The 26,315-nt window shown below is 52.8% G+C and overlaps 1 protein-coding gene across 1 annotated transcript in view; it reads right to left on the bottom strand.

The window, feature by feature from the left end:
* The window catches only part of IGSF21 (immunoglobin superfamily member 21), a 272,851-nt gene that overhangs the window by 79,550 nt on the left and 166,986 nt on the right, over nucleotides 1-26,315 (bottom strand). The window contains exon 3 of the mRNA XM_032300592.1: nucleotides 13,496-13,617. Within this exon, the coding sequence (XP_032156483.1) occupies nucleotides 13,496-13,617 (122 nt within the window). The remainder of the gene's footprint in view (nucleotides 1-13,495; nucleotides 13,618-26,315) is intronic.

Here is a 26,315-nt window from a genome sequence, read left to right as displayed (position 1 = left end):
ATGATTTCATACACGGATGTCTGTGTCCCTCAGCTTTGCTGAGGTTCTGATTTCAAGGGTGGGGGTTGGCCTGGGTACTGGGAGGTTTCTGGTTCCCCTGGGTGGGTCATAGGGCAGCAGCATCAGCCTAATCTGGGAGATTGTTGGAAATGCAGACTCTGGGGCCCCATCCCAGACCCACTGAGAATCTGCATTTTAAAGGTCAGGTTTCAGAAGCCTGATCCCTGAGGCATGGCCTCATCTCCTGAATTCTTTGCAGGGCTCACCTACTCCGTCAGCCTCTCTGGACACTTTTCTGTTCTTTGTTGACATATTGAGCTTTCTCCTGTCTCAGGTCCTTGCTTTCCCTTTGCCAGAATGCTCATTACCTGGCCTTTACGTGGCTGCGTCATCTCACTCACCATCCAGGAGGTGGAGAAAGAGTCCCCCACACCTGACCTCTTCCTGGCAGAGCTCCACTGCCTCCCTGCCTTTCCTGTTCGTCTCTCTCCCGATGTCTACAGCTAACAAACAAACACTTCTTGAAGGACAAATGAATTAAGGCAAGCCCTTACTTGAGGTTCTTGAAACATGTCAAGTTGCAATTGACATTGGAACTAACTTCCTACCACCCTGACCAGGGTGCTGCCTGGCAGTGGGCTGCAATTCCTGATGATTGATTCTGGGTGAAGGTGTTGTCTCTGGAAGGCCCCTGATCAAGGCAAGCCACTACCCAGAGGTGGGAACAGGTGACCCCAGCGTCCCTGCCCCATTCCATCAGCATAGGGCTCAGCCTCCTCGGCTGGGGAGGCTGGGGAGGGGTGGGAGGAATGTTCTGCCTTAAGGGGGAGCTCTCTCAGCTCCTGGGGAAGTCACTTCTCTTCTCTGGGCTGCACCTGAGCCCCATAAATAGGGCCTGAGATCTGCACTGCACAGGATGGTTGCTAGGGTTTGATCATACAATGGGGACGTTTTGCTGAAATCATAATTCTTTATGTGGATAACCTGGCAGCTCATTAATTTAACAAGACTTTCCTGAGACTCTGTGCTGGGCACTGAGAACCTAGAGATGAAAAATGACGGGTCCCTAGCCTTGAGAGACAAGACCTATCCTTGGTGATTGGGGGCCCCAGGCAAGAGATCCCTCCCCCCCGCCCCTGGCAAACCCCCTGCCCCCAAGTTGCAATACCCTAGTGCGTCACCAGAGGGCAGCAGAAAACTTTGCAAATGCTTCCCTCCCTGGGGAGCTAGGTTGGTGACAGAAGGGTGTGTTCTGGGAGCGCCAGTGGCCTCCTTGTGTGTCTGAGGTCAATTAGAGAGTGGGGGAAGGTGGGTAAAGAACTCAGTGGCAGCTTCGGATGCAACGAGGATCACCTCAGTTCCCTGCCTCAAATCTCTCCACTAACCCTAGACTCAACCAAGGAGAAATACCCCAGACCCTCCTTCTAAATTGGAAACAGGAGATTCCTTGAAGCTCCGAGAGCCTCTGGGGCATCAAGATCTGAGGTCTGTGCTGCAGGGGAGATTTGGGGACCACCGAGGGACTCCTAGCCAAGAGATGCAAGAATGTATGGGCAGAGAGAAAATGAAAGCTGCATGCATGTCTGTGTGCACAGAATGGCAGGAAAAGGGCACCCCAATCGGGCGTGGGATGTTGGAGAGGGGGGAGATAAAAGAAGAAGATCATTCTGAAAAGGAGAATCAAAGACTGAAAGTCAAGGAACAAGAGGAGAAGAGCGTCCACCTTCAGTGACAGGAGGTGGAGGCAGTTAGGGTGGTGGTCCCGGTCCTCTGCGGACCTTGCACCTGTGCATGAGGTAGGGGCCATGGACAGGAATCAGCCCTGCCCTGCCTGGGCTGCCCATGGCCTTGGTGGGGGCAGGAGACGTGCGAATGGACAGGTGTGAGCCAGCAGGAGAAGACTAAAGAAGAATGCATGGGGCGTTCCCTGGGCATGGCGGGCAGGGGGCAGGATCGGTTCTGCCCCTGGGGAGAGGGTTGTGGAGGGCTGCTACCTCAAGCTGCTGAGCATTGGAGCTGGGCCTGGAGCACTACTGGGCTTTGAAAAGGCAGAGAAGGGCAGGCAGCCCTTGGAGAAGTAGAGAAGCAGTGGGAAACTGAGAGGTCAAAGTCGGGATGGGGGAGGCGGGGAGAAGGTGGCAGGGGCAGGGGAAGATGAGGAGCAGGGGAGGTGCCCAGCTCAATGGGGACTGAGGCAGAACATCTGAAGCACATTAGGTTAAACGGATTTCTCTGCTAGTCAATGGAATTGATGCTACCAGCCAAGACGGCAGAGAAGATGCAGGGCACTGGTTTCCCAGGTCCCTCTCCCAGAGCCAAGAGTGCTGGGCATCACTTGCTCTCCCTGGCTGTGGCATCCAGAGGCCTGGGACTGCCAGGCTGTCGCTATTTTTAAAGTGATGACTGATGCTGGCAATTTCCTACTTGCAGGGACCAAGCATCCTGGGCTGATCCTCTGTGCACACACGCACATGTGTGTAGGGGTGAAGAGACAAGGTCACGTGCCAGTCTCCCATACCAAGTGACCTAGTGCAGGGTGGGCATCAATTACTGTTTGTTGGGGCTGGGCACAGTGGCTCATGACGGTGATCCCAGCATTTTGGGAGGCCAAGGTGGGTGCATCACTTGAGGTTAGGAGTTCAAGATCAGCCTGACCAACATGGTGAGACCCCGTCTCTACTAAAAATACAAAAATTAGCTGGGCATGGTGGCGCATGCCTGTAATCCCAGCTACTCAGGAGGCTGAGGCAGGAGAATTGCCTGGACCCAGGAGGCGGAGGTTTCGGTGAGCCAAGATCGCGCCATTGCACTCCAGCCTGCGGAACAAGAGCGAAACTCCGTCTCAAAAAAAAAAAAAAAAAAAAAATTAACAAATTAGCCAGGTGTGGTGGTGGGCACCTGTGATCCCAGCTACTTGGGAGGCTGAGGTAAGAGAATCTCTAAACCTTGGAGGCGGAGGTTGCAGTGAGCCGAGATTGCACCAGTGCTCTCCAGGCTAGGCAACAGAGCAAGACTCTGTCTCAAAAAAATTAAAAAAAAAATTAAAAACCAATTACTGTTTGTTGTATGTCCTGCCCTCCATGGCCCAGGGGACAAACAAGTGGACATGGCTCCAATGGCTCCATGGAGTGCCACAGCTTGGGCATTAACTCAGGCTTCTCCCTGCACAAGCTGTGTGACCTTGAACAAGTGACCATACCTCTCTGTTCTTCCAGGTCAGCCTCTGAGGAGCAGGATTCAGTGAGTCTGAGATCTGTGCTTCACGGGTTAAATGAGATGATGGGTCGGGAAAGAGTTTTGCTGACTCTTCTAAATGATAATACCACATTGGAATATAACCCATCAGCCCATTGATTTGACAAACCTTTACAGAGGCCCTGGGCATCTATCCCAGGAGCTGGGCTGAGCACGGAGGACCCAGAGATGGAGAAGGGAGGGTCCCAGCCAGAGCAATGAGAACCAGGGAGGAAGGCTGAGAGCAGATTCCTGCAGTCTGGGCGGAGTGCTGCTCCGGGGCCTGACGCGGGAGGTGGGGGGCCCTTTCCTAATTAGAGTTCTGGGAATGGGAGGCCTGGGTTTGGGTCCAGTGGGACTTCCAGCTGGAAAGCATGGGCACACTCTATCTCTGGGGAGAGTGCCACGGCCAGGGACCTATAGAAAGAGCATCTTGTGGCCGTGCACAGTGGCTCACGCCTGTAATCCCAGCGCTTTGGGAGGCGGAGGCGGGTGGATCTCCTGAGGTCAGGAGTTTGAGACCAGCCTGGCCAACATGGTGAAACCCCATCTCTACTAAAAATGCAAAAAGTTAGCCGGGCGTGGTGGTGGGCGTCGGTAATCCCAGCTATTTGGGAGGCTGAGGCAGAAGAATCCCTTGAACCCAGGAGGCGGAGGTTGCAGCGAGCTGAGATTGTGCCATTGCACTCCAGCCTGAGCAACAAGAGCGAAACTCTGCCTCAAAAAATAAAATATAAATAAAACGAAGGAGCATCTTGCTCCTGGCCTTCCGCTTGCCCTGCAGGCAGGCCTCACTTCCTGAGGAGCATAGCCCAGGGCCGGCCAGTAAGTGCACCGAACACGCCAGCTGTTATTGCTCTGCTAATGACTGGCCGCCCTGACTCCTCTGGGATTGGCTGGTGCCTGTGAGGTCACTCTGGCCTCAGGAAATGGACTGTGAGGTCACTGGCTGGCCCGGCTATGTCATCATCTTCAATTAAAAGAAGTCTAGCTTTAGAGGCCTTAGAATAACCACCTGTTGGCAGACGGGGACCACCAACAATTAAAATTACCTCTGCCCTGGGGCCTGCCATTGAATTATTTGGCCCCAGAGTGCACATTGGAGCAGGTGGATGGTATTGTGTGAAGCGGGCTTTTCAAATCTCACTGCCCGTATCTTAATCTGGAAGATTTCTTAGCAAACGAATTCAAGATTCCCGGGGTCCTACTCCAGGCTCCAATCAAATTCTGTCTTGATGGAGCCCAGGAATTGCTATTTTAAAGCAACGTCCAAGGTGATCCTGATGCAGGTGGTTAGTGAACTGGCCTGTGGTGTAGACGCCACCAGTGGGTGGCTTGTTGCTCAGTTGATATGTAATTTTACATGTATTTATTTTTTCAGAGATGAAGTCTCACTATGTTGCCCAGGCTGGTCTTGAACTGCTGAACTCAAGTGATCCTCCCACCTCAGCCTCTCAAGGTGCTGAGATTCCAGGGATGAGCCACTGGCCAGCTGATGTGTCATTTAAGACTGCTGAAGGCTGCTGAGCATCCCCCTAGTGGCTGGGAGGAGATCTGCAGCCCTGTCTTCTAAAATCATCCCTGGTTTTGAGATGGGAACCAGGTTCCCACTTGGGGTTGAAAGCCAGGGGCTGCCGGGCGTGGTGGCTCACGCCTGTAATCCCAGCACTTTGGGAGGCTGAGGCAGGTGGATCACCTGAGGTCGGGATTCGAGATCAGCCTGATCAACATGGTAAAACCCTGTCTCTACTTTAAAAATACAAAAATTAGCTGGGTGGGGTGGCGCATGCCTGTAATCCCAGCTACTCGGGAGGCTGAGGTGGGAGCATCACTTGAACCCGGGAGGCGGAGGTTGCAGTGAACCAAGGTAGTGCCATTGCACTTCAGCCTGGACAACAAGAGCAAAACTCTGTCTCAGAAAAAAAAGAAAAAAGGAAAAAGAAAGCAAGCCAGGGGCTTTCAATTCTAATACTAAGAGACATAATCTGTTAAAAAAAATAACGTGCTGAGAAGGCTCAAGGCAATTCTCACAATGCCACTCCCTACTCTCTCTCCTTCACATTCCTGGATGAATTCTGGGTGGGAGAGAAGCAATGGGTTTCCTGCACGTCAGGGACTGAGCATTTCCTCGGAGACTCAGTTTCAGTTTCCTAAGGGCAGGGCCTGTGTTTGCTGTTGCTCAATGCCTGGCACAAGCCCAGCACGCAGTAGGTAGGCAACATGCATTTGCTGAGTGGTCAAATGAATGAATAAATGAATGACCACTTCATGTAGCAAGCACTTGTTAGGAATATTTTAGAGAAGAAAGACGTAGAGTTTGTGAAACTGTACGGAGGGAGGAGGGAGCTGGAGAATTCAGACTTTGAAATCAACGAGGGTCAGATGGCACTTTTCTTTGTTATCAACCGTAAAAAAAGAGTTTGGTCTCGACATGAATAGATTGCAGAAGGATCATTTAACTTTTCAAAGGGAAACAAACCCCTCTGCTCTTTGAACCAAACAGTTAATGTGCCTATTTGAAAAATCAATCCCATGTCTTTTTTTCATTAGAGCAGATTCCAAGGGCTTCTGCTCAGCAGCCCTTGCCTGCCTGTTGGAGTGGTCTCGCCCCTACTCAGGCACTTTGCTCTTGCCATATTTTTGCATGCACGGGGCCCTCCACCCAGAGAATCCGCTCCCAGCTCCTCCTGGTGTAAAACCCACTGACGCCTCTAGAATCACTTCAAATGCCAGCACAGCCCTGATTTCCCCAGCCTCTGCATCTGATTCATCATCGTTACACGTGAATCTTCCCTATGACAGCTATCACTTTATTACTTGAATTGTTAGCTATTTATCTCCGTGTTTTATCTTGCCTTTCTCTGTTTTCATTCCACAAATATTTATTGTTCCTTTCTAAATGCCAAGTAGGTTCTGGGGTTACTGAGATGAGAAGACGTAGCTGAGCCTCGGAGGAGCTTACAGGCTAATGGGGGTGAAGGGAAGGGGACAGGCTTTAAGCTCCAAAGAGGCAGGGGCTGATCTTAGCCACCTTTGTGCAGCCCAGCTCTGTGCCCCCAACGCAGCGAACGCCCACTGTGCACTGTCCGGTGTATACGTGAACCCTTGCATCTCAGAGTAGTAAAGGAAGTGGCATCTCTTCCAGTGCCCTGGGGTCTCAGCCTCTTTTTGCCATTTGCTCCAGCTCTCCCATGTCTCCCTCCTGATAAACATGAATCAAAAGGTGTAATCCAGCACTCGCTTCGTCGCCCCTAGCCCCGCCTCGCCTAGCTGTCCCCAACGCCTTTGGCTTTGGAGGATGACGCGTGTTCACGTGTCCACCCTACCTGGAAGTCAGATTCCAGGTTCCTCTGTAGATGGCTTTATCTTCCTTCCCTGGCACCTCCAACCCACCCTCTCTACCCAGGAACTAAGCTGAGCTTGACAAGCGGAATATCACAGCACGCCGTAGCCTTCAGCGGCTTCCAGGGTGTGGAGAATGAACGCCAACTGACCTCCTCGTCCCCCGTGCTCTGGCCGCGGCAGCCCTCTGGCAGCTCACAGATGACCCCGAGCTCTTTCTCACCCCAGGACCTTTGCACTTGCCATGTCCTCTATCTGGAGTGCCCTCCCAAGCCCCAACCTTGCCTGGCTGGCTTCTGACACTACAGATTGCTGCTCAGATGTCTCAGATACCTGGAGATATGTTCTCCTAGGAGAAGCTGTGCAACGCCCTCACTCCATTATTCTCACCCCTCTCTGTCAATCACAGTCGGCCTTTCACATCCATGGGTTCAGAATCTGTGGCTCCAACCAACCAGGAACCCAAAATATCCAGAGAAAAAAATCATAATGCAACCATAAAAAAATACAAATAAACATAACACTGTAACAAGGATTTACCTAGCATTTACATTATAGTAAGTGTGATAAGTAATCTAGAGATGATTTTAAAGAAACAGGCGGATGTGCGCAGGTGTTGTGCAAATGCTGTACCATTTTATATGTGGGACTTGAGAATCCTGGGATTGTGGTAGACCCTTGGGGGTGTCCTGGAACCAGTCCCCAATGGATTCCCAGAGACAATTGTATCTTATTCCCTTCACCAAACTCATCACACATTGTAACTATTTTTCTTTATTATTTTATCTTTTTCTTTTTTTGGAGACGAAGTCTCACGCTTGTCCCCCAGGCTGGAGTGCAATGGTGCGATCTCAGTTCACTGCAATCTCTGCCTCCCAGTTCAAGGGATTCCCCTGTCTCAGCCTCCTGAGTAGCTTGGGTGACAGGTACCTGCCACCACACCTGGCTAATTTTTGTATTTTAAGTAAAGACGGGGTTTCACCGTGTTGGCCAGGCTGGTTCCTGACCTCAGGTGATCCGCCCACCTCGGCCTCCCAAAGTGCTGGGATTATAGGTGTGAGCCACCGTGCCCGGCCTTTCCTTATTATTTTAAAGGCATTTTTGCAGTCTGTCTCTCCTCACCCACTAGATCAGAAACCTCCCGAGAGCAGATCCCATTATGTCTCGTTCACCATTTTAGCTCCATCATTGTCCCTGACGTATAGTAACGACTCAATTCCTTTGTGATGAATGAATGATGAGTGTTGGGGGAAGGAATGGGGCCTGGATGTCCCTTTCCTAAGGTGTCTCGTTCATCTGGCAGCTCATCAAGTGTTGCATTAAAAGCACTCCCCGACCGTGTTCACCACTAACTCATTCACCCCACAGATATTTACAAATCATCTGCCACGTGCCTAGGGTTGGGGTGCTGTACTGCGGGTTGGGGAGAGGATGGTGGTGAAAACATCAGACCTAGTCCCTGTCCTCATGGGGCTTCCAGTCTAGTGGGGGGTGGGCAGACTCTGAAGACACAGCCTCAGGCAGTGAGCTTGGGCAGCAAGATTGGCTTCCTGGAGGAAGCAGTCTTCACGTTGAACTTGAAAGGACAAGTAGGGCCTTGTTGGCAAAGAGGGTTGGGCAAGGTATTGGAGGGATGGCAGCAGGTCAGGGGCAGGAGTACGCTGAGCCTCTCGAGTCTCAATTGCCTGCACCAGTGAATCAAGGCCAGTGAAATCTGTCCAGGGCTCCTCATGGCTTCCTGAGCATAGAGAATGGGACAAGGGCCTCAGGGTGCTCCAGGAAATGGAAGACACAGCATGTGTCCGGGTGGAGTGGTTGAAGGCTGGCTGTGATGTACCTGGACCTCCAAGGAGATCACAGCTGCCTTCTGGGATGGCCACATTCCATGGAGAGGGGGTTCAAGACACCCTACCTTAAATATGGCACCTCCATATGTTGAATATTTTAATCAGATGGAATCTAAGAAATGGCAGGTGCAGGAAGGACTCTCTGACCTTTCCCGGAAGCAGGTCACAAGACCTTCACGTCAGTGGCTCCCTCCCTGTACCTGGAGGAAGGAAGTGTCTTCCCCTCAGAGGAATCCGAACAGGCTGCCCTGCCAGGTGTCCCCAGTTTACCGCCCTTAGCTCAGAGCCTTCTATCCTTCACATTTTCCCACGACTCCCCACCCCTCACCCAAGCCAGCAAAGAACACTCAGCGTGAACTGCTTTGGTGAGTCTTCATTGCCTTATAAAAGCTCCTGTGTCACCTAAAACTTATACAAACTAGACAGATTCTTTTGTCTTGTGAATCCATCTTTTGCTACAGAGGCCCCAGCCAAGAATCTAGAAGGGTGGAATAAAAAGCAGACCTTCAAACAAGGATTTAGGAGCAAGGGGTTTATGTGAGAAGGGGTTCCGGAAGCTGGCGGAATAAGCTAGAAGGGAAGGAAGCCAATACAGCTGCATTCTCAAGGTTATTCTGAGGGGAAGGGCATTGAGGCACTCAGGGAGATGGTGGACAGCAGCCTTCCCAGAGTTTCTCAATGTCCCCCCTTCTTGTCCCATTTTCTAATTTTGCCCATTAGGAAACACCCCCAAGAGGCCAAGGAGCATACCTGAGCTGCCCACTCATTTTGCGCATTGCATTATGCACCCACTGTGTGTCAGGCCCTGGGCTGAGAGGTGGGCGTGCGAGGTGAAGGAGGAGCATGTACTTTGTCCTCCTGAGCACGCGTCTGAACCGTCCCCCTGGAGGGATGAGGCGGTTGGGTATGCACCCTATGATCAGTCAATTGGTCAAGGCTGCTCCAGGGGTGACGTCAACTCCCCGGCACTTCTCGCCTGCCCCGTGTGCAGGCTGAGTGGGCTCCAGTGCTCTGAGAAAACCCAGGGAAGCGCCAAGGATGCTGGCACTGCCAGGAAGAGCGAAGAGTAAGAGGATGTGGGCAGGGCAGGATAACCATCGGCCACAATCCGCCTCCTCCCTTCCACAGAGGGCTCCTTCCTGCCTCTAGGTCTCCACCCAAGTGCCACCTTGCTCAGAGGCCCTGCCTGACCACCCATCTAAATGGCACCCTGAATCTCAGCCTTTCCCAGCACTGCACCCCACCTGCCCCTTCATTACACGCCCATGGTGTAGAATTACTTCTTTGCAGAATGTGGAATGACGTAGTCAGTTACATTTTGCTGTGTCTCCCCTACTAGACTGCAGAGCTGTGTTTTTCTCATTCCCTACGGTATCGCTGGGCACATTCTACCAAGCCAGGCTCCTAGGAGGTGCTCAACTAAATAGGCTTGAAGGGAATACATTCTTGTCAATTCCAACCTGGGAGTTCTGGGCTCTGGGTCTGAGACCTAGAAAGGCATTTGATAGATGGGCCTCTGGGATGATCGGAGAGGCAGTCCAAGGTCCTGCAGCTGGGGAGCCACACCTGCACCCTCTGGGGGCAGAAGTCCTGACACTCCACCCGACTTCCATCCCTTCAGGGCCTCATCGGCAGGAGAGAAAGCTCCAGGAGTCCCTGGGGCTCCTCTAGGCTACCCGGGAAATTGCTCTCAGCCAATTCTTGGTAATCTTCTCAGCCTCATTCTCTGCCCAGTTTCCCCAGCTGAAGAGGAAACAGCTCAGACAGCTGTGGAGCTGGGACTCTCTCTTGTTGAGATGTATTAATTTGTAAATATCTTCATTTATATGTAAATGCGGAGTCCTGCGCCCCGCCGCCAGCCCTGATGGGGCTCTGCAGCCTGGAGAGGCAGCCGCCCCCAGCACGGCTGGTTGGGAGGGCTGAGAGTCCTCTGTGTTCCCATCAGGCTCTAGAGGTCTGTTCCTTCCTTCCCTCTCCCTTGGTGAACGCCAAACAGGACAGCTGAGCTCCCCGGGGTGCTCTCTTCTTGGGAGACCACTCCTGTAGCTGAGGCTCAGGGAGAAGGCGGGGGAGACTGACCCCCCTGTGGGAAAGAAAAGAACACTGGCTCCTGAAATCAGGCTTAAGTCAGGGCTGCTGTGTGAACTCAGGCAAGTCTCATTTCCTCTCTGGGCTTTGGCTTCCACAGCTGAAAAGCAAGGGGTCTGGTCAAGTTCATGTCATTCCAGAGGAAGACCCTTGGGCCTTGCTGAACTTTGACCTCTCCTGTAGTAAGAACCGGGCTAGAGAAAATAATTACTACTACTACCAATAATGATAGCTGAGAGAGGTGGCTCACACCTGTCATCCCAGCACTTTGGGAGGCCAAGGCAGGAGGATCACCTGAGGTCAGAAGTTTGAGACCAGCCTGACCAACATGGAGAAACCCCGCCTCTACTAAAAATACAAAAAATTAGCCAGGTGTGGTACAACCCTGTAATCCCAGTTACTCGGGAGGCTGAGGCAGGTGAATCGCTTGAATCTGGGAGGTGGAGGTTGCGGTGGGCCGAGACCGCACCATTGCACTCCAGCCTGGGCGACAAGAGCGAAACTCCGTCGCTCATAATCATAATCATAATCAATCATAATCATACCTGTCTGCATTCATGGGGTTGTTTGTGCAGATCAAAACAGAAAGAGTGCATAAAAGGGGGCTTTAAGAGATTTGTAAAAAGGTGAGTTTTTTTGGTTTGTTTTATGGTGAGAGAAAAAGGGGCTGTTCTAGGCAATGGCAGCGAACATGTACCACCTGGAGACGGGACACCAGCACTTCAGTTGAATGCACGCACCTGCTCCTCACAAGGCTGGCCAGCCTCTAAATGCTGCCGTGTTCCTTTGGAGGTCAGGAAACTCAATTGTGGGGCTACCAGCCCCAGATTTCACTAATGCCAGGAGCTGGAAGAGGCAGGATTTGAACTCAGGCTATTGGACCTAAATTCCTCTGAAATTCCACCACAACAGTACAAAGCCAATCATGCCAAGCCTGCTTTCCAGGCAAGAAACCTGAAGCAAAGAGAGAGGGAAGTGACGGCTCTCGTCCAAGGTCATTTGGTAGGCAGAATGACCTGGGATTTGCATCTGGGTCTTCTGGTAGCAGGGTTTGCCCTGGAGACTATGGGGAGCAGCAAAGGGTGGGGCTCAAGGATGTTCTAGGTGGTCCCTGGGTTTCTTTTTTAGCTTAGAAATCAGAACCAAGAAGTCCTAGAGGCCATGCTTGTGGCAGTAGGTGGCTTGGAGGGACAGGGATTCTCAGAGACACAGTGACTGGCAGGGGTGAACTGAGTGGCATTAGGTTTCCGGGAATCTTGGAGATGATTTGGGAGTTCACTTACTACAAAACCATCTGTGGTTTCCAGAATAGCTATTTTCTCCCAAATGAGTTTTTATCTCCTTTTTCATCTTGGTTGTAGCTGGCTTGTTTTAGGCACTATCATTTCTTTTTGGAAGCAGGTGCAGAAGAAATCGTAAGGAGATGGATGAAGGCGTTTGTGCTGCTGTTCACGCACCTCTTCACACACCTTCACGTCCACACTCTCAGCAGGGTCCTGGCACAGAACCCACAGAGGAGGAGGACGCAGCAAGGCCCCCGGGGGCATACCCACCTTCACATTCTTACAAAGGCAGGCGGAGGAGGAGGCCCGGGCTGGATTCCCCGTGCAGGGCTGGACTCACCCTTTACAATCTTCTTGTCCCATTTTCTAATTTTACCCAATAGAAAACAGGCCTGAACAGCCGAGGAGCATAGCCTGGGCTGTCTACTCACTTTGCAAATTTCATTATGCACTCACTGCATGCCAAGCCCTGGGCTGAGAGCTGAGGATGCAAAAGGTGAAGGAGGAGCAGGTGCCTTGCCCTTCTGAAGCTCATGGTCACTGGGAGACCCACAGTCCATGCTGGAGCGCGGGGCCTCCCCCTCCTCCAAGCTCAGAGCTTAAAGACAGCCCAGTACCAGGCTAGCTGGGACATCCACATGGCACGGTGCCGCAGTGCACGTCATGCGGGCTTGCCGGCGGCAGTCCCCCTCAGGGTGCACGATGCAGAGCGGTCCCCCTGCAGCTTTGGAGCAGACCACCGCTTTCAAGCTGGGCGCCTGTCAAAGCATTTGGCAGTGTGGCGTGGAAGAGTGTGTGTGTGTGTGTGTGTGTGTGTGTGTGTGTGTGTGTGTGTGCAAATCTGCATTCTTCATGAATGCAGTGAGACTCCCTCTGAGGAGGGGTGAGTACTGGGGCAGTTTCAGCTGACTAGCTTTGGGGCATCTGTTCAGCTAAGGTGAGTGGTCCCACGGGTGGACTTGCTTGAGTGGGGTTCTGAAGGCTGACGAGGAGTTTACCAGATGGCCAAAGGGAGAAAGGCCCTTTGAGAAGAGGGACCAGCGTGTGTTAAGGGTCAAAGGAATAAAACAGGGCTAGGGTCCTGTAGCGAGTTTGCGGGAAGGGGATGGAGCCACACACACAGAACACGGCAGGGTCTAGAAGGACATGTAGTCAGCTTGATTCTGCTGCCCGCCTCCTGGGAAACAGGGATGGGGTGGGAAAATCACGAATCTCTGACTTGAGCACTGCTCCTCCCCACCCTGCTGCTTCTGACCTGGGAGTCCTGTTGCTTGGGGTCGTTCTTTCTTAAGCTCGGGGCCCTCATGGCCTTGGATCCCACAAGAAACCATGGTGTACAGGCTTCCATGCCACGCAGAGCTGGCTCCCCACCCCGCGCTGTCACTGCCACCTGCGTGACTTTAGGCCCGTGGCTCACCCCTGTGGGCCTCCGTATCTCACCTGGAAATAAATGGGGTTTGGAAAACCCACCTTCCAGGACTGTTGGAGGAGCAGGCAGAGGAGGCCAGGCAGAAGAGCTGTGGCCCGCCCCTCTCCTGCCTCTTGCCTCCAGGGCATGGATCCCAATCCCACAAGCAGAGCCCTCAGTTCTGCCTTCCAAGCCCAAGGGCGCCGAGGGATTGCAGTGAAAGGGCCGGAGACCTGCCACCCTCCCCTCCCCATCCCTCCCCCTTCCCCCGCCGGCCCCACCCCGGCCCTCACCTCACAGTGGACTGGTACACCAGGTCCTCCCGCTTGCGGTAGTTCTCCATGTGTGAGTAGTTGGTGGAGAACATGGCGTCGAAGGTGAAGATCTTCTGCTTGATGGTGCCGCCATCCGTCACCTGCCACAGAGCACAGAGGCAGCCACACGTGAGCGCTGAGCCAGCCCTGGCCACCCCTTTCCCCAGGACACTGGGAAGATGCAGGCAAGAAGCCCAGAAGAAGGACAGCTCCCATCCTGGGAATAAGGCAATCCCAGAGGGCTTCTTGGAGGCAGCGATGTTTAGGTTGCCTCCTGAAGTAAGAGTAGGAGCCAGCCTGGCAACAGGTGGGAGTTCTCCAGGCAGAGGGAACAGCAAAGGCCCTGTGGCAGAAAAAAGAAATGTGTGCTCAGGGGAAGCTTGCTGACTTCACAGCGCCTGGAGAAGGAAGGAAATGGGATGAGCAGAGGCTGTGAAGGAAAATGTGGGCCAGATCATGGAGGGTGTCCAGGACAAAGGAGCTCAGCTTCCCTTGACGGCGATGGTCCCCAGGGCCATGTTCAGTTTCGATTTACAAGTTCCCCCGGCTATAGATTGAATTGAAAGGGGCAAGACTAGAGGCAGGGAGCCCGGGAGGAGGCCAGGAACCCAACGTCCTGGCACGGGCGATGCCGAAGGGGACAGCGTGGGGCACCTGCCCTCCTCTTGGAACGGGCCAGGAGGGAGGACGTGAAGTCCCCAATTCACCTAAGAATTTCACCTGAGAATGCTGAAGTGGGAGAAGGCAGGGAGGTGGCGATGAAGTCAGCGCTGGAAGACGGAGGCTGCCGGGCTGTCCCGCTGTTCGTAGCCGATGGAAAGCAAACCCAAGCGTCCGGTGCCGGGCCACCGCCGGCCTGCCTCCCCACATCTGGCTGCCTCCAGCTAATGAAAGTGTTACTCCACAAAGCAGCAAGGTATGTGTTGTCACTGTTTCAATTATTTATCTGTTTACTCGGCTGCAGTTTTCCGCTTGTCTCAGCAACTCTATTATAGAATGGGAGCTTGCAGCCTCTCGCAGCTCAGCTGGGCTCCGCGCTAACAGCCTGCGGTGGGGAGGCCTCATGCCTGGGCCTGGAGAAGTGAAATTAACTCCCTGCGGCTCTGTGTGGTGGAGGCAGGGGGAGAGGGGGCTGGGAGAGTGGTGGCTAGGGACAGGTGTCTCCGAGGGGCTGAGGTGGGGGGATGCCGAAAGCAGCTTTCCCGGGCAAAAAGGTAAGGATTGGAGCGTGGGTCTGTCCCCCTGTCCCCTGCCTGGGAGCACTGACCCTGGGCACAGCTGGGCTTTTCTGGGTACATATGTGCCTGAGCTGACTTGGACCACATCTCTCTGACCTCGGTGGTGTTGCTACTGGTTTAGGGAAGACTCCATGCATCTGGCCAGCATTGTTTGAGCACCAGCTGTGTGCCAGACACAGGCTTCGTCTGTATTGATCACTTTCCATAGACTGTAAGCTTCGTAAATAGTAAGGTGGCCTCTGTCAGGAAGGGGATGGTTAGACTCATGAGAAGGCCTTCGCAGGCTCTGGGACCCTGAGAGGAAGCAGCGGTGAGGGAGACTTCCCAGGGCAAGGCCTCTCCTTACCCCTCCGTAAGCCCACACCCCTCCTGTCTCTCCTCCAGACTTAGTGACATGCACGTGTGTCACTTTCTTCCCCTCTGATGGCTTGGCGCTTTCTGACTGTGTGCAGAGGGAAGACAGAGGACCGCTCCCGCTCACCTGGCCGCTTCTGCAGCACAGACCCAGCTTCTGAAATGGGATGATGAGAGTGGAGGAAGATGAAGAGAAAGGGGACCGGAGGAGTCTCCTCTCCTCTTGGGATCCACACTGGCGCTTGCCTTAGGAAAGACGCCCACCTCTAAACCACCACAGCTTGACACTGCACCTGCTGTCCTCACCTAGAGAAATGTCCCTGAGCTGACTGCACCCAGCTTGGCACAGGGTGAAGAGGCTTGGCTGTACTTGGGCTCAGAGTGTCCATCTCCCCATCTCCCAATGTCCCAGCCTGGGGTGGAGGCCAAGACGCTCCAGGGGCTCCCGTTCTTCATGCACCCCCTTCCCCTCTCCACCTCTCTCATTTGACTGTTTTTCTTTGAGATGGATTCTCACTCTGTGGCCCAGGCTGGAGTGCAGTGGCACAGTCTCAGCTCACTGCAACCTCAGCTGCCCAGGTTCAAGTGATTCTCCTGCCTCAGCCTCCCGAGTAGCTGGGATCACAGGCACGCGCCACCACACCCAGGTAATTTTTGCACTTTTAGTAGAGACAGGGATTCACCATCTTGACCAGGCTGGTCTTGAACACCTGACTTCCTGATGCATCTGCCATGGCCTAACAAAGTCCTGGGATTACAGGCATGAGCCAACATGCCTGGCCTCATTTGGCGTTTTAGAACCACCAAAGTACCTTTCAAGCAGGGCCTTCACTTGGGGGGTGATTTTGCTCACCCTACCCACCAGGGGACATACAGCAAGTTCAGGAAACATTTTTGGTTTTCACAATTGAAGAGAAAGGTGTGATTTGGTATTGACATCCAGCCAGTAGAGGGCAGGAAGCTGTTGACCGTTTCACGATGTGCAAGGGGACAGCCCCCTTCCCCTTCCCAAGAATTATCTGGCCTCCAAATGTCAACAGTGCCCAGATGGAGAAACCCAGCTTTAAACCCATCACATCGTGTGGCCGTACCAGGTCCCTGGGAACAGAGCTGAATAGACGAGAATGTTCCCATTTTGCAGGTAAAGAAACTGAGGCTTGGTGAGGCAAAAAGATTCAGCTGAGGCCCCACACTAGGTTCTCAACAAGTCTCTGGCTTCTGGACCAGAGTTCACATCCGATCCCACCAGGCTGGAAGAGGCTGTGGGTGAACCGAATGCCTCTGAAGGTCCCCTTCCGCCCCCCGCGGCTGGGCTCATTAGGAGAAAGGACGTCAGAAGCCTGGTGGAGGTGTGAGGCGGGAAGCGTGCTGTCTGTGTAACCAGCAGCCCCTCTCCTGGCCTCGCCTCCCTTCAGGTGCAGCTTTTTTATCTCCTCCTAAAATGCTGCAACCCTCTTATCGTCCCAATCTCAAATTTCACTCCATTTTTTTTATTACACAAAAGAGAAAAAATCTGTCAGTAAAACTGTCTCCTCAAATTTATTCGCCGAGACTGAGGGTTTTATTACTAGGAAAATACACCCGCACCCCACACGTCCACACACATACCCACACACCCCAGATAAAGCACGGAAGAATTATCCGAGTCGTAAATCGCTGTTTCAGGCCGAGGGACAGGGGAGTTTCAAGGACGAGCCTAGTTTTCCTTTGGTTTTATTTACATCTGTTTCTCTGGGGCTGTGTCTGGGACTTCACTGCCAGCCAGAGGAGTAAATAACTGCTTCTGGGAAACCTGCTTCAGGCAGCCCAAGGCAAGTGCTTATCTCAGCTGCAGGGTGAGGGAACTGGAGGGCAGGCCTCACTCCACCGTCCCAGCTCACCGTGGTTCATACTCCCTCCTTTCTCAGCCTCCTGGAAGGTAAAGGAAATGGGAGACTCAGACACACTCAGGTCCCGGGCCAGCAGGCGAGCAGCTATTTGCAAGGCCCTGGTAGTTAAAGGGCCCTAGAAAGAGGCCAAGTGTGAGTTGGGGATTAGTACGGGCCGTGGACAGAAGGCGTGGTGTATGTGCTGGAAGACACCTTCCCTTTAATTCTAGAAACATTTCTCCACCCCTGAGACATACAGGGGCAATTGCAGCCTCACGGCAGAGAAGAAAATAAATTTCAGACACGGCCTCAGGCATGACAACCTTATTCACAAGAGGTACGCAGTCCACAATTAGCTGAGGTTCCAGAGTCAGTGAGATGATGGCTGCGGCAGCGACAGGTGTTTGCCAAGTGTTATCCCCAATGATTTTCTGACGCTTCTGAAAAGCCAAGAATCCCCTTGGAGGGAGGGGTGATCATGGAAGGCTTCCTGGAGGATGCCCCTTTGGAGGGAATGCTTGGTCCTAGGCTGCTCTTTCTGCCTGTGGGAGGCTTTGGAACATGAAGCAAGGCTGATCTGGATCCCCAGTTGAATGTCTGATTTCGGTTCCTAAGTTTGTGCTCTTGAAGAAGTCATTTCACCTCCCCCAGTCTCTGTTTCCTCATCTCTGAAATGGGGATAACACAACGTCCCTCCCTGTGAAGATCACATGAGCCTTGTAGACTCCCTGGTGAGTGGGAAGTGCTCACTCATGGGCTATTTTCAAGAGCATTCACGCTTTTCTGGACCACCTCTTGTTCTGTGTCCCTTCCCACCCTTCAGGGCTCTTTCTGTCTATGGGGTTGAAGAGCAAACTGTCTCTTGCTAAAATGCCAGAGGATGCGGAATTCAGTAAATGAAAGAAGGGGGCCCACATCCCGAGAGGGAGGCAGGTGGGAGGCACCAGAAGGCAGGGTTGTGTCTATAAGGAGTGGGAGACAGAGAGCAGGGACCGAGAACTTGCTATTAGTCATCGAAGTAACCCCAAAACAGAGCGTAGGGATGCCCTGAGTAAGTACCTGGAGGCAGGCAGGTCTCGTGGGCTCTGACAGGCTCCTATGGTGCCTGTGGCAGGGACCACCAGGCCAGGGCAGACCAACAACCACAGAGCTGATGGGGCAAACAAGGTGAGCCAAGCCCTGCAGATGTGTGGGTTTGCCCAGCCCCAGAGCGAGAGGCACTTCTGAAATGAATGACTTCATTCACTCATATTCAACAGACTTTTGTTGAACAAATAAACAGGTCCTTGAATATGCGCTACTCCTAGAACATAAGCCTACTGAGGATGGGGTCTTTATCGGTCCTGTTCATTGCTCTGTTTCCAGAGTTTGGCACACAGCACTCGCTCGGTAAGTATTTGCTGAATGAACCAATGAGTGAATGAGTGAATTAGTTGAGACCTTACCATGTGCCAGGCACTGGGAATACCATGAAGGAAAGGGAAAACACTCTTGCTGTTCTGCGATGCAGACTGGCCCCAGGACAGCCTGCTGCACCTGGACCCGGATCTGTCTGGGACTCCCTGCTAGGAGCAGCCTGGCCCAGGTGGGACAGTGGCCTCAGGCCATCCCTGACGTAGGCTTCAAAAGGAACCAGCAGGGTTTCTGTTTCTTAAAGCTCCCAGCATTTATGATATTCTGTTCAGGAAAACACCCTAATCCTGCAAAGGGCACACCTAGACCAGACAGGAAGCTGTTCATGTAGTTACGCAAAATAATCTGCATCCTTACAAGTGCCCACACAGGCTGAGTGCCCCCCAGCCTCACTTCCATCGTTCCTTGGAATCTCAGGACTGTAAGCTCCAGGAGCCATGTGTCCCAGAGCCTAGCACAGTGCCTGGCAAATGAAGGGTTGTTGAATAAGTGAACTGTAGCAAGAGACGTGTGTCATCACCCCCATTTGCAGACGTGGAATCATGGCCAAGAAAGAGATAAGTGAACTGCCCAAGGTCACACAGGTGTGATATTTGTAATCGTAACAGAGCTGACCCCTCAGCATGGATTGGTCCAAAAGAAGGGAGCAGAATACCTATTTTGAGGCTGGGGAGATGGAAAATGTGCAGAGGCTTTTGGGGTCACGCAGCTCTGGATTCAGATCCCAGCTCTGCCACTCAGTTGATTGCTGGGTGATGTTGGAGAGTTCTGTGTGCCTCTGTTTCCTCATCTGCAAAATGAGAAGGATCACACCTCCCTGTGAAGCACATGTGTGAGAATTCAGTGCATAAGAGTAAACACACAGAGAGCCCAGGGGATTGCTTGGCATGCGGTCACAGGAACGTGATGGAAATAAGAGCCAGCATGCATTAGTGCTTACCCTGTACCAGATACTGCTTGCAAACACCAACTCGTGTCAGTAACAGAAAGTGCTCCGTCTCATTAGCTATTATATATTTTTACTTAAGTCCAAAGTAGGGAGGTTGGTCAGGGTGGGTGGACTGTGACAATGGCGGCAGGCCCTAACATGGGCTCTTAAGAACGGGTGTCTCTTTCCTTCCCCATCCTGAGAGCATCTCAGGTTGGAATTCCCCAAATGACCAGCTACATGGTGTAGAAGTTTCTGAGAGTCAGAGAGCTAGGTTCTAAGTCCCAAAGGTTGTCTCTGCACTGTTCCTTTCTCTGTGACTCAGTTTCCCTAAATGTCCCACGAGGCAACTGAAAACTCTTTGCTACCCTGAATGCCCACAGTATTCCGATTCTGGAAGAGCCAGCCCTAGAGTCCACAGTTTCTCATGACCCAGAGTTGCCAGACCCCATCTCTGGGTCCCGGCTGCCCCCTGACCTCAACCCGCAAATCTGGCTGCAGCCAGGGCAGGTTGCTTTTCAAGCAGAGTCATCAAAGTGTGACCGGTAGACTTAGTCCAGCCAGCAATGTGAGAGTCCGCCAGACGGCCTGGCTCTTCAATTTGAAAAACAAATAAGTCTGCAACTTCCGCTGCCTCACCGATGTCCCTGGGTGCCGTCATCCAAAAAAGAAAAAAAAAAAAAAAAAAAAGAAACGGGGAAAATATCACCTCCCCTACCTACCCAACCTCCTTCTCCTTGTGTTCCACAAAACCAATTACAGGTTGGAAATAGCTGTAATAAACTAGATATCCCACTTACGGGCCAATCCCGCCGCGGCTGGAAAGTGTAATAGTGGCAGAGAGTGAAAACTGCCGGTGTATTTTGCTGGAGCTGTTTAAATTGCCTGCCTACAATATCCCAACTCCACTCCAGCTGGGAAGGAATTTGCTCTCCTGGAAATGGAGCAGCTGAGGTCTCTGTGTCCAGGCAGAGAGAGAGAGTGTTTGCAAGGAGGGTTTTAACGAACTGATTAGTTATAGAGGAGCGGGTGGCGCCTGGGATCTTGTGTCAGCCCAGCACAGGTTCAAATCCCAGCCCAGGCCAGAGGTGCTCCCTGGCTGTAAACAGCCTAAGGCAATACCTGCCTTTCACGGTAGTTGGGGGAAAAGGGCATTAAATTAGATAATGCAAGAGACGAATGTGGGCCAGAAAGAGACTCGGTGCTACAGTGGGTGCTTCACTCCCTGGCTCTGGGTTCCCAGGAGAGTCACTGATTGTCTGTGGGCCTCAGTTTCCTCATCTGTAAAGTGAGGGATATTAATCCAACTCATGCCCCAGGGGTGTAAGAAATACTAAAAGAAACAAACCTATGTAAAAGCGCCTTGTGAAATGCAAAGACAAGTGGACACTGCTGTTAATGAGAATTTACGGCTCAGCTTCTAGACGCTGGGAGGTGATGAGCAAATCTAGAAACCTCTGCCAGGCAGCTATCATGTGGGGGTTGCTTGCCCATCTCACTTGACCCCAGGTGTCTAGGGGACTGGCACATAGTACATGCTCAATGTGCATTTGTGGAATGAACCCATGAGTCAGTGAAGGAAGGAACAGACTTCCTGTTCACTTAAGCGGATCAGTCGCTATCCTAGCCACTCAGAAATTATGCCCATCCAAGGCTGGGCACAAAGATGGTGCTAGGTCAAGTCAACCTCAGGCTAGAGCTGGAGCCCACTGCTGCGTTCATTTGTGAGTCTGTCTATTCTTGAGGTCCTTTCAGGAGCTGTGCTTGGTGCTGAAAGCATGGCTGTAAACAAAGCAGATGAGGACAGTGGGGAAACTTACTCATCTCTCCTAAATTTCTGGAACGCCTGCTTTCCGACTCCTCCAATGGAGCCTGACGCCCGGGATGGGACTTTGTTTTGTTTAATGTTGCATCTCCGATTATAGAACAGACTCTAGTACTTAGAAGACTCTTGTTCAACATTTTTTAATAGAAATCAACATCCGTTTTTTTTTTTTTAGATGCAAAACCCATGGCCAGAGAAGGGATGCCATTTGCCCTGATTTCCAGTTAGGAGGTGGTGACGTGGAGAGCTTTGAACCTGGGTCTGATTCCAAAGTCCAGGCAGCAAGTGGCTCAGGACTGGATTTAGTTTTGGGCAGGGGGGCAAGAAAGGGAGGAAGTATTCTAGGGAGAGGGAAACCAGGCAGGGGTGCTGTGGGAGGAGGTGAGGGGAATGAAGGAAGAGAGTGACACAGCCTCCTGGCCGCCTGCTGTGTCGGGGGAGGGGCACAGGGTTCTTGCCTTTCTTGTTGCCATAACGACCCTGGACCACTCTTCCCCTAAATCTCCCTGCCCACCTGTTCTCCACCCTGAAACTGCTCTGGCAGTTCCTAGGCCTGGGAGCTGGGCCAGAGAACCAGTCACAGAGAGGGTAGGGCAGGTTCTGTCCTCCCCCAGGGAGCCTGGGGAGAAGAGGATACCAGATTCCCAAGGACAAGAAGAGGCAGAAAATCCTCACGTCAGGTGCCACCCATCTTTCTGGGCAGCCCCTTCTCTCCCTTGTGGGCTCTGGTTTCTGGCAGGGCTGGGCTCGAGGTAATTGGCTTCCCCTGGTGTGTGTGGGAGATCCGGTTTTGACAGAGACAGCTGGTGTCATAAATTGCCTGTCTCATCTGGTTACCGTGTGATGGCAGACAGCAGCTCAGGGATGGGCCTGGGGGCTGCTAGGAGAGTGGCAGGGAGGAGAGCGGCTATGGCCTCTTTGTGGGCCCCGCACCCCACACGTGGGCAGGTGCTCCTGCAAATGTGAGGCGGTGTGTGCCACTGGTGTGGGCTGGGGCCCCAGCGGATGAGCCTGCTGTGAACGAGGAAGCCTGTGTTCAGCGTGGTGTGGGCGTGCATGTGTGCATCAGCAGAAATGAGTGTACACACAGGTGTGTTTCCAGGCTGCATATGAGGCTATGTGTGTGTGCAAGGCAAAGTAACGATGAAAATGTTCATGCGTAGTTTTAGATGTTTGCACAGGGAAGACCAGGAGGTCTTACAGGGAGTGTAAGAGAGTGTGTGCAGGCATTTTCAGGGCTGTGTGTCAGTTTGTGGACTCACAGTGTCGTGTGTGCACAAGGCCTGCATCCACAGCTGTAAGTGCAGTTATATACCCTGCTCCTCACTTCACTCTGGAAAAGGAAAGGGTGTGTGTGTGTGTGTGTGTGTTTGTGTGTGTAAGGGGATGAGTTTCTGACAAATGTCAGGTTTTATCTACCAGGGTGGGAGATGTCATGCCAACTCTGCCCCCTTGCCATGTCCCGTGCCCAGGCAGGCTTCCACCAGTCATGACCCAATCACCCGAACCCCCTAAACTCTATCAGACACACACGTGGGAACTCTGAGACCTCCTTCTCCACCTCCCATGCAGCACCCCGCTCCCCGCTCATGCTTTAGGGACTAGCAGACAAGAAGCAGGGGAAAGAGAAAGGGCCTCAGATAGATGCCAGACACTCAAACTTCAGTGCACGGCAGAATCACCTGGACCAGAGTGGGGATGGGGCTTGAAAATGTCAGTTTCCCCAGAAGCCTGCCCTGGAGGTTCAAATTCAGTGAGTCCTGAGTGCAGTCTGTATCCTGCATTTTTAAGAAGCATCATCAGGTCATTTGGATACAGGGGTCAGGAACCACAACCGGAGACACTGTCCTGAACCCCCAGGGACACTCCTCATCAGGGCCTCTTTGCAGTTTTTCCAGAGGGCCATCAACTGCTGGACCCTTGATGCCCTGGGAGGTCATTCAGATCAGGAATGCCCTTGACCATCCCATTTAGGCCCCTCGCTTTACAGAAGGCAAAGCCAATGTGACCAAGGCATGCCCAGGGTCACAGAGGGAGGAGGCAGCAGAGCTGGGAGCCAGGCTCTTGGCTCTGAAGCACATCCTGTTTCCACCACACCCCCAAATCCAGATGCTTAGAATCCAGACCTTAAAAGCCCAGGTTCACCATCGAGTGCTGAACAGCTGTAGCATCTGAAATGCTTAGGTCCAGCCTCCAGACCAGGTGGTCACATCCAGCTCCTCACTGCCTCCTCCGTGCCTCCTGACAAGAATGCTCTTGGAAAATCTCAGCATTAGAGAGGGGGTTCAGGGTCACACGGTTCACCCCTCAAGAGAGGGGCTCAGGCGGCTCTTTCCCAGTTTAATGAAAGCCCGTCCCTCTTATGTTATGGAAGGAGTGGGCTGAGGAGGAAGTGGGAGGGACTTATTCAGCCACCTTGTCTCCATGAGAGCCACTCTTCACTGCTCACTCTCAGCGTGCATTCCTGCAGCCCAAGTGACCTCAGCTTTTCATTCATTCACTCACCTGTTCATTCATTCATTCATTCACTTGTTCATTATAAACACCTCCTGGGGGCCAGGCCTGTGGACAGAGGAGTCATCAGGGAGTTCACAGAATGGTGAAGGTGGAGATTGGGGTCAGGGTAGAAACATTGGTAGCAGGTGCTCACCCCACAGCCGGCTCCTGATGTGGAGTGGAAATAGCACTGGCGTGGGGACCGGGGAGCTCTGCCAGGGAGGGTGCAGGGCAGGCCCTGCCCAGAAGGGGACCCTGAGCCCTGTCTTGGAATATGAAACAGAGCCTGTGGGGCAGACAGGAGGTGAGCATGGGGGGACCCCGGGCATCAACAAGAAGGCAAGGCTTGGGCACAGAGTGAGGGGGGTTCAGGATAAGTTCTGGGGTGCTAGGTGGAAGGGCCTGGTGTGGGAGGGTCATGCCTCACATGCGTGGAGTCTGGGTTTGGTGGTGGTTAGGCTCTGGAGTCGGACCTCTAGGTTCAAGCCAATTTGAGATCTCATATCTCCCTCTCTCTGTCTCCTCATCTATAAAATGAGCATAGCAGGAGCACCACCTTCCAGCGTGGAGGATGAATCAGGGTCTTCCCTATAAAATGCCTAGAAGGTGTCCTTCACATAGGACACACGCTGCAGTGCTGTTAGCTGTAAAATGCTCATGATCATAGCACATATTATTATCGCCATTGTTTTATTGGAGGAAATGGGAAGCCACTGAAGGCTTCAGACAGGACAGTGACCAACTCCATGGGTGTCAGAAAAATCCCGCTGGCTGCTGTGTGAACAGTAGATCTGGTGGCAATTAGGAAGAGGCATGTGGGTTGGAGGGAAGAGGCCACTTCTCCAGGCCCTCCTTCAGGGCTGCAAACTTGATTTTTAGATCCTACCAGTCAACAGGACAGGTGTTGGGGTGGGACCATGGCAGAGTCCTATCTGATCTCAGAATCTGCGTATCTGTGTGCGAGGCTCCGGCCCGCATCCCCTGCCTGTGACACCCCCAACAATGTCCCCCCGTGGTCATGCTCAGCATGTAGTCCCCGTGTCACCTCCCGGCTGCCGGTCACTGGGCACACCTGTGTAGACAGGTTGTGTCTAGCAAGGGCTCATCATGGGACAGATGCCCAGCTTGCACCAGTCTGGCTGACCAATGCAGTCAGAAAGGGCTGCCAGTCCTCAGGGAGGGACCTCGCTGTGCCAATCTGCCTGGCCCACCCCACTCAGCAGGCGCTGTGCACAATTGGGCCTGTGTCAGCATGGTCAGCGGCCTGTGCCAGCCTGCCCACCTGCTAAACGAGGGGTGGGTGCACCGGCAAACATTGCTAGGCTGGCATATCCTGTCTGTTGTAATTAACACATGGCACCAGGGCAGCCCAGCCCAGTGAAGCCTGTCTGTCCATCTGCCGGCTCTTCCTGGGAATCAGCACTTCACCACCAGCCCCAGCAGCCAGTTGGAGAGGAAGAATACTGAGCTGGGAGCCAGGAGCCCCAGGCCCCATCTCTGCTCAGCCACTTACTGGTAGTGGGTGCTGGGAGGTTTGCATTCCCTCTCCGGGCCTTGGTTTCCCTGTCTGTTAAATGAGGTGGGAATGACTGATCTCTAAGTTCTCTTCCTGCTGTTCTATGGGGTGGCGTTAGCAGCAATAAGCACATTCTGGGTGGCAGAATTCTCCACTCGAGGGGTCACGCTAGAGCTTATGCAGGCCCTGCTCATTGCTTCCTTCCTTCCACAGAGTCATTGCATCCCTACTATGTGCCAGAGATACGGCTGTGAATAAGACAATGTCCCTCTTCTCCTCAAATCCACATTCTACTGTCAGGAGAAAGATAAATTAAGGAAGATGGAAGAGATGTACCAGCCAGAGAGAATTGCCATGCAGACATTGACAAAGGGTGATGTCTAGAAGAGATGGTGGCCAGGGCAGGGCAGCCTCAGAAGGCCACACGTAAGCGGACATCCAATTGAGGAGGCAGGGCCAGGCTCGCTTAGAAGGATCAAGTTGCTTCCTGCCAGTTCCCCACGGGTTCCTCCTTATTCAGGGCTTGTTCAATCCCAGGGACGCCCCTCTGGGTAATGCTGCCTGCATTTTACACATGGGTATACTGAGGCTCAGAGGTGAGGCCCAGCTTAGTTCTACGGCTTCATGTTTTCTTCCCTCAACATTTGATTATGAACATTTCCAAACATGCAAAAAAGTGTAAAACACTTTAAGGCAAACAGCCATATATCTGTTACCTGGCTTCTACCGCTAAAATGTGACCGTGGGCTGGGCACGGTGGCTCGCGCCTGTAATCCCAGCACTTTTGGAGGCCGAAGCAGGTGGATTGCTTGAGCCAAGGAGTTTGAGGTTAGCCTGGGGAACCTGGTGAAACCCTGTCTCTACAAAAAAAGTCAGAAGATTAGCCAGGCGTGGTCCCAGCTACTCAGGAGGCTGAGGTGGGAGGATTGCCTGAGCCCAGGCAACCAGGAAGTTGAGGCTACAATGAGCCAAGTTCTCGCCACTGTACTCCAGCCTGGGTGACAAGGAAAACCCTGTCTAATAAATAAATAAATAAATAAATAAATAAATAAATGCTTTTGCCTATAATCCCAGCACTTTGGGAGGCCGAGGCAGGCAGATCACTTAAGGTCAGGAGTTTGAGACCAGCCTGGCCAACATGGTGAAACCTTGTCTCTACTA

The sequence above is a fragment of the Sapajus apella genome, unplaced genomic scaffold (assembly GCF_009761245.1).
Source record: "Sapajus apella isolate SASKATOON/1434 unplaced genomic scaffold, GSC_monkey_1.0 scaffold43, whole genome shotgun sequence".
NCBI lineage: Eukaryota > Metazoa > Chordata > Mammalia > Primates > Cebidae > Sapajus > Sapajus apella.
This window is presented reverse-complemented; position numbering and strand designations above follow the sequence as displayed.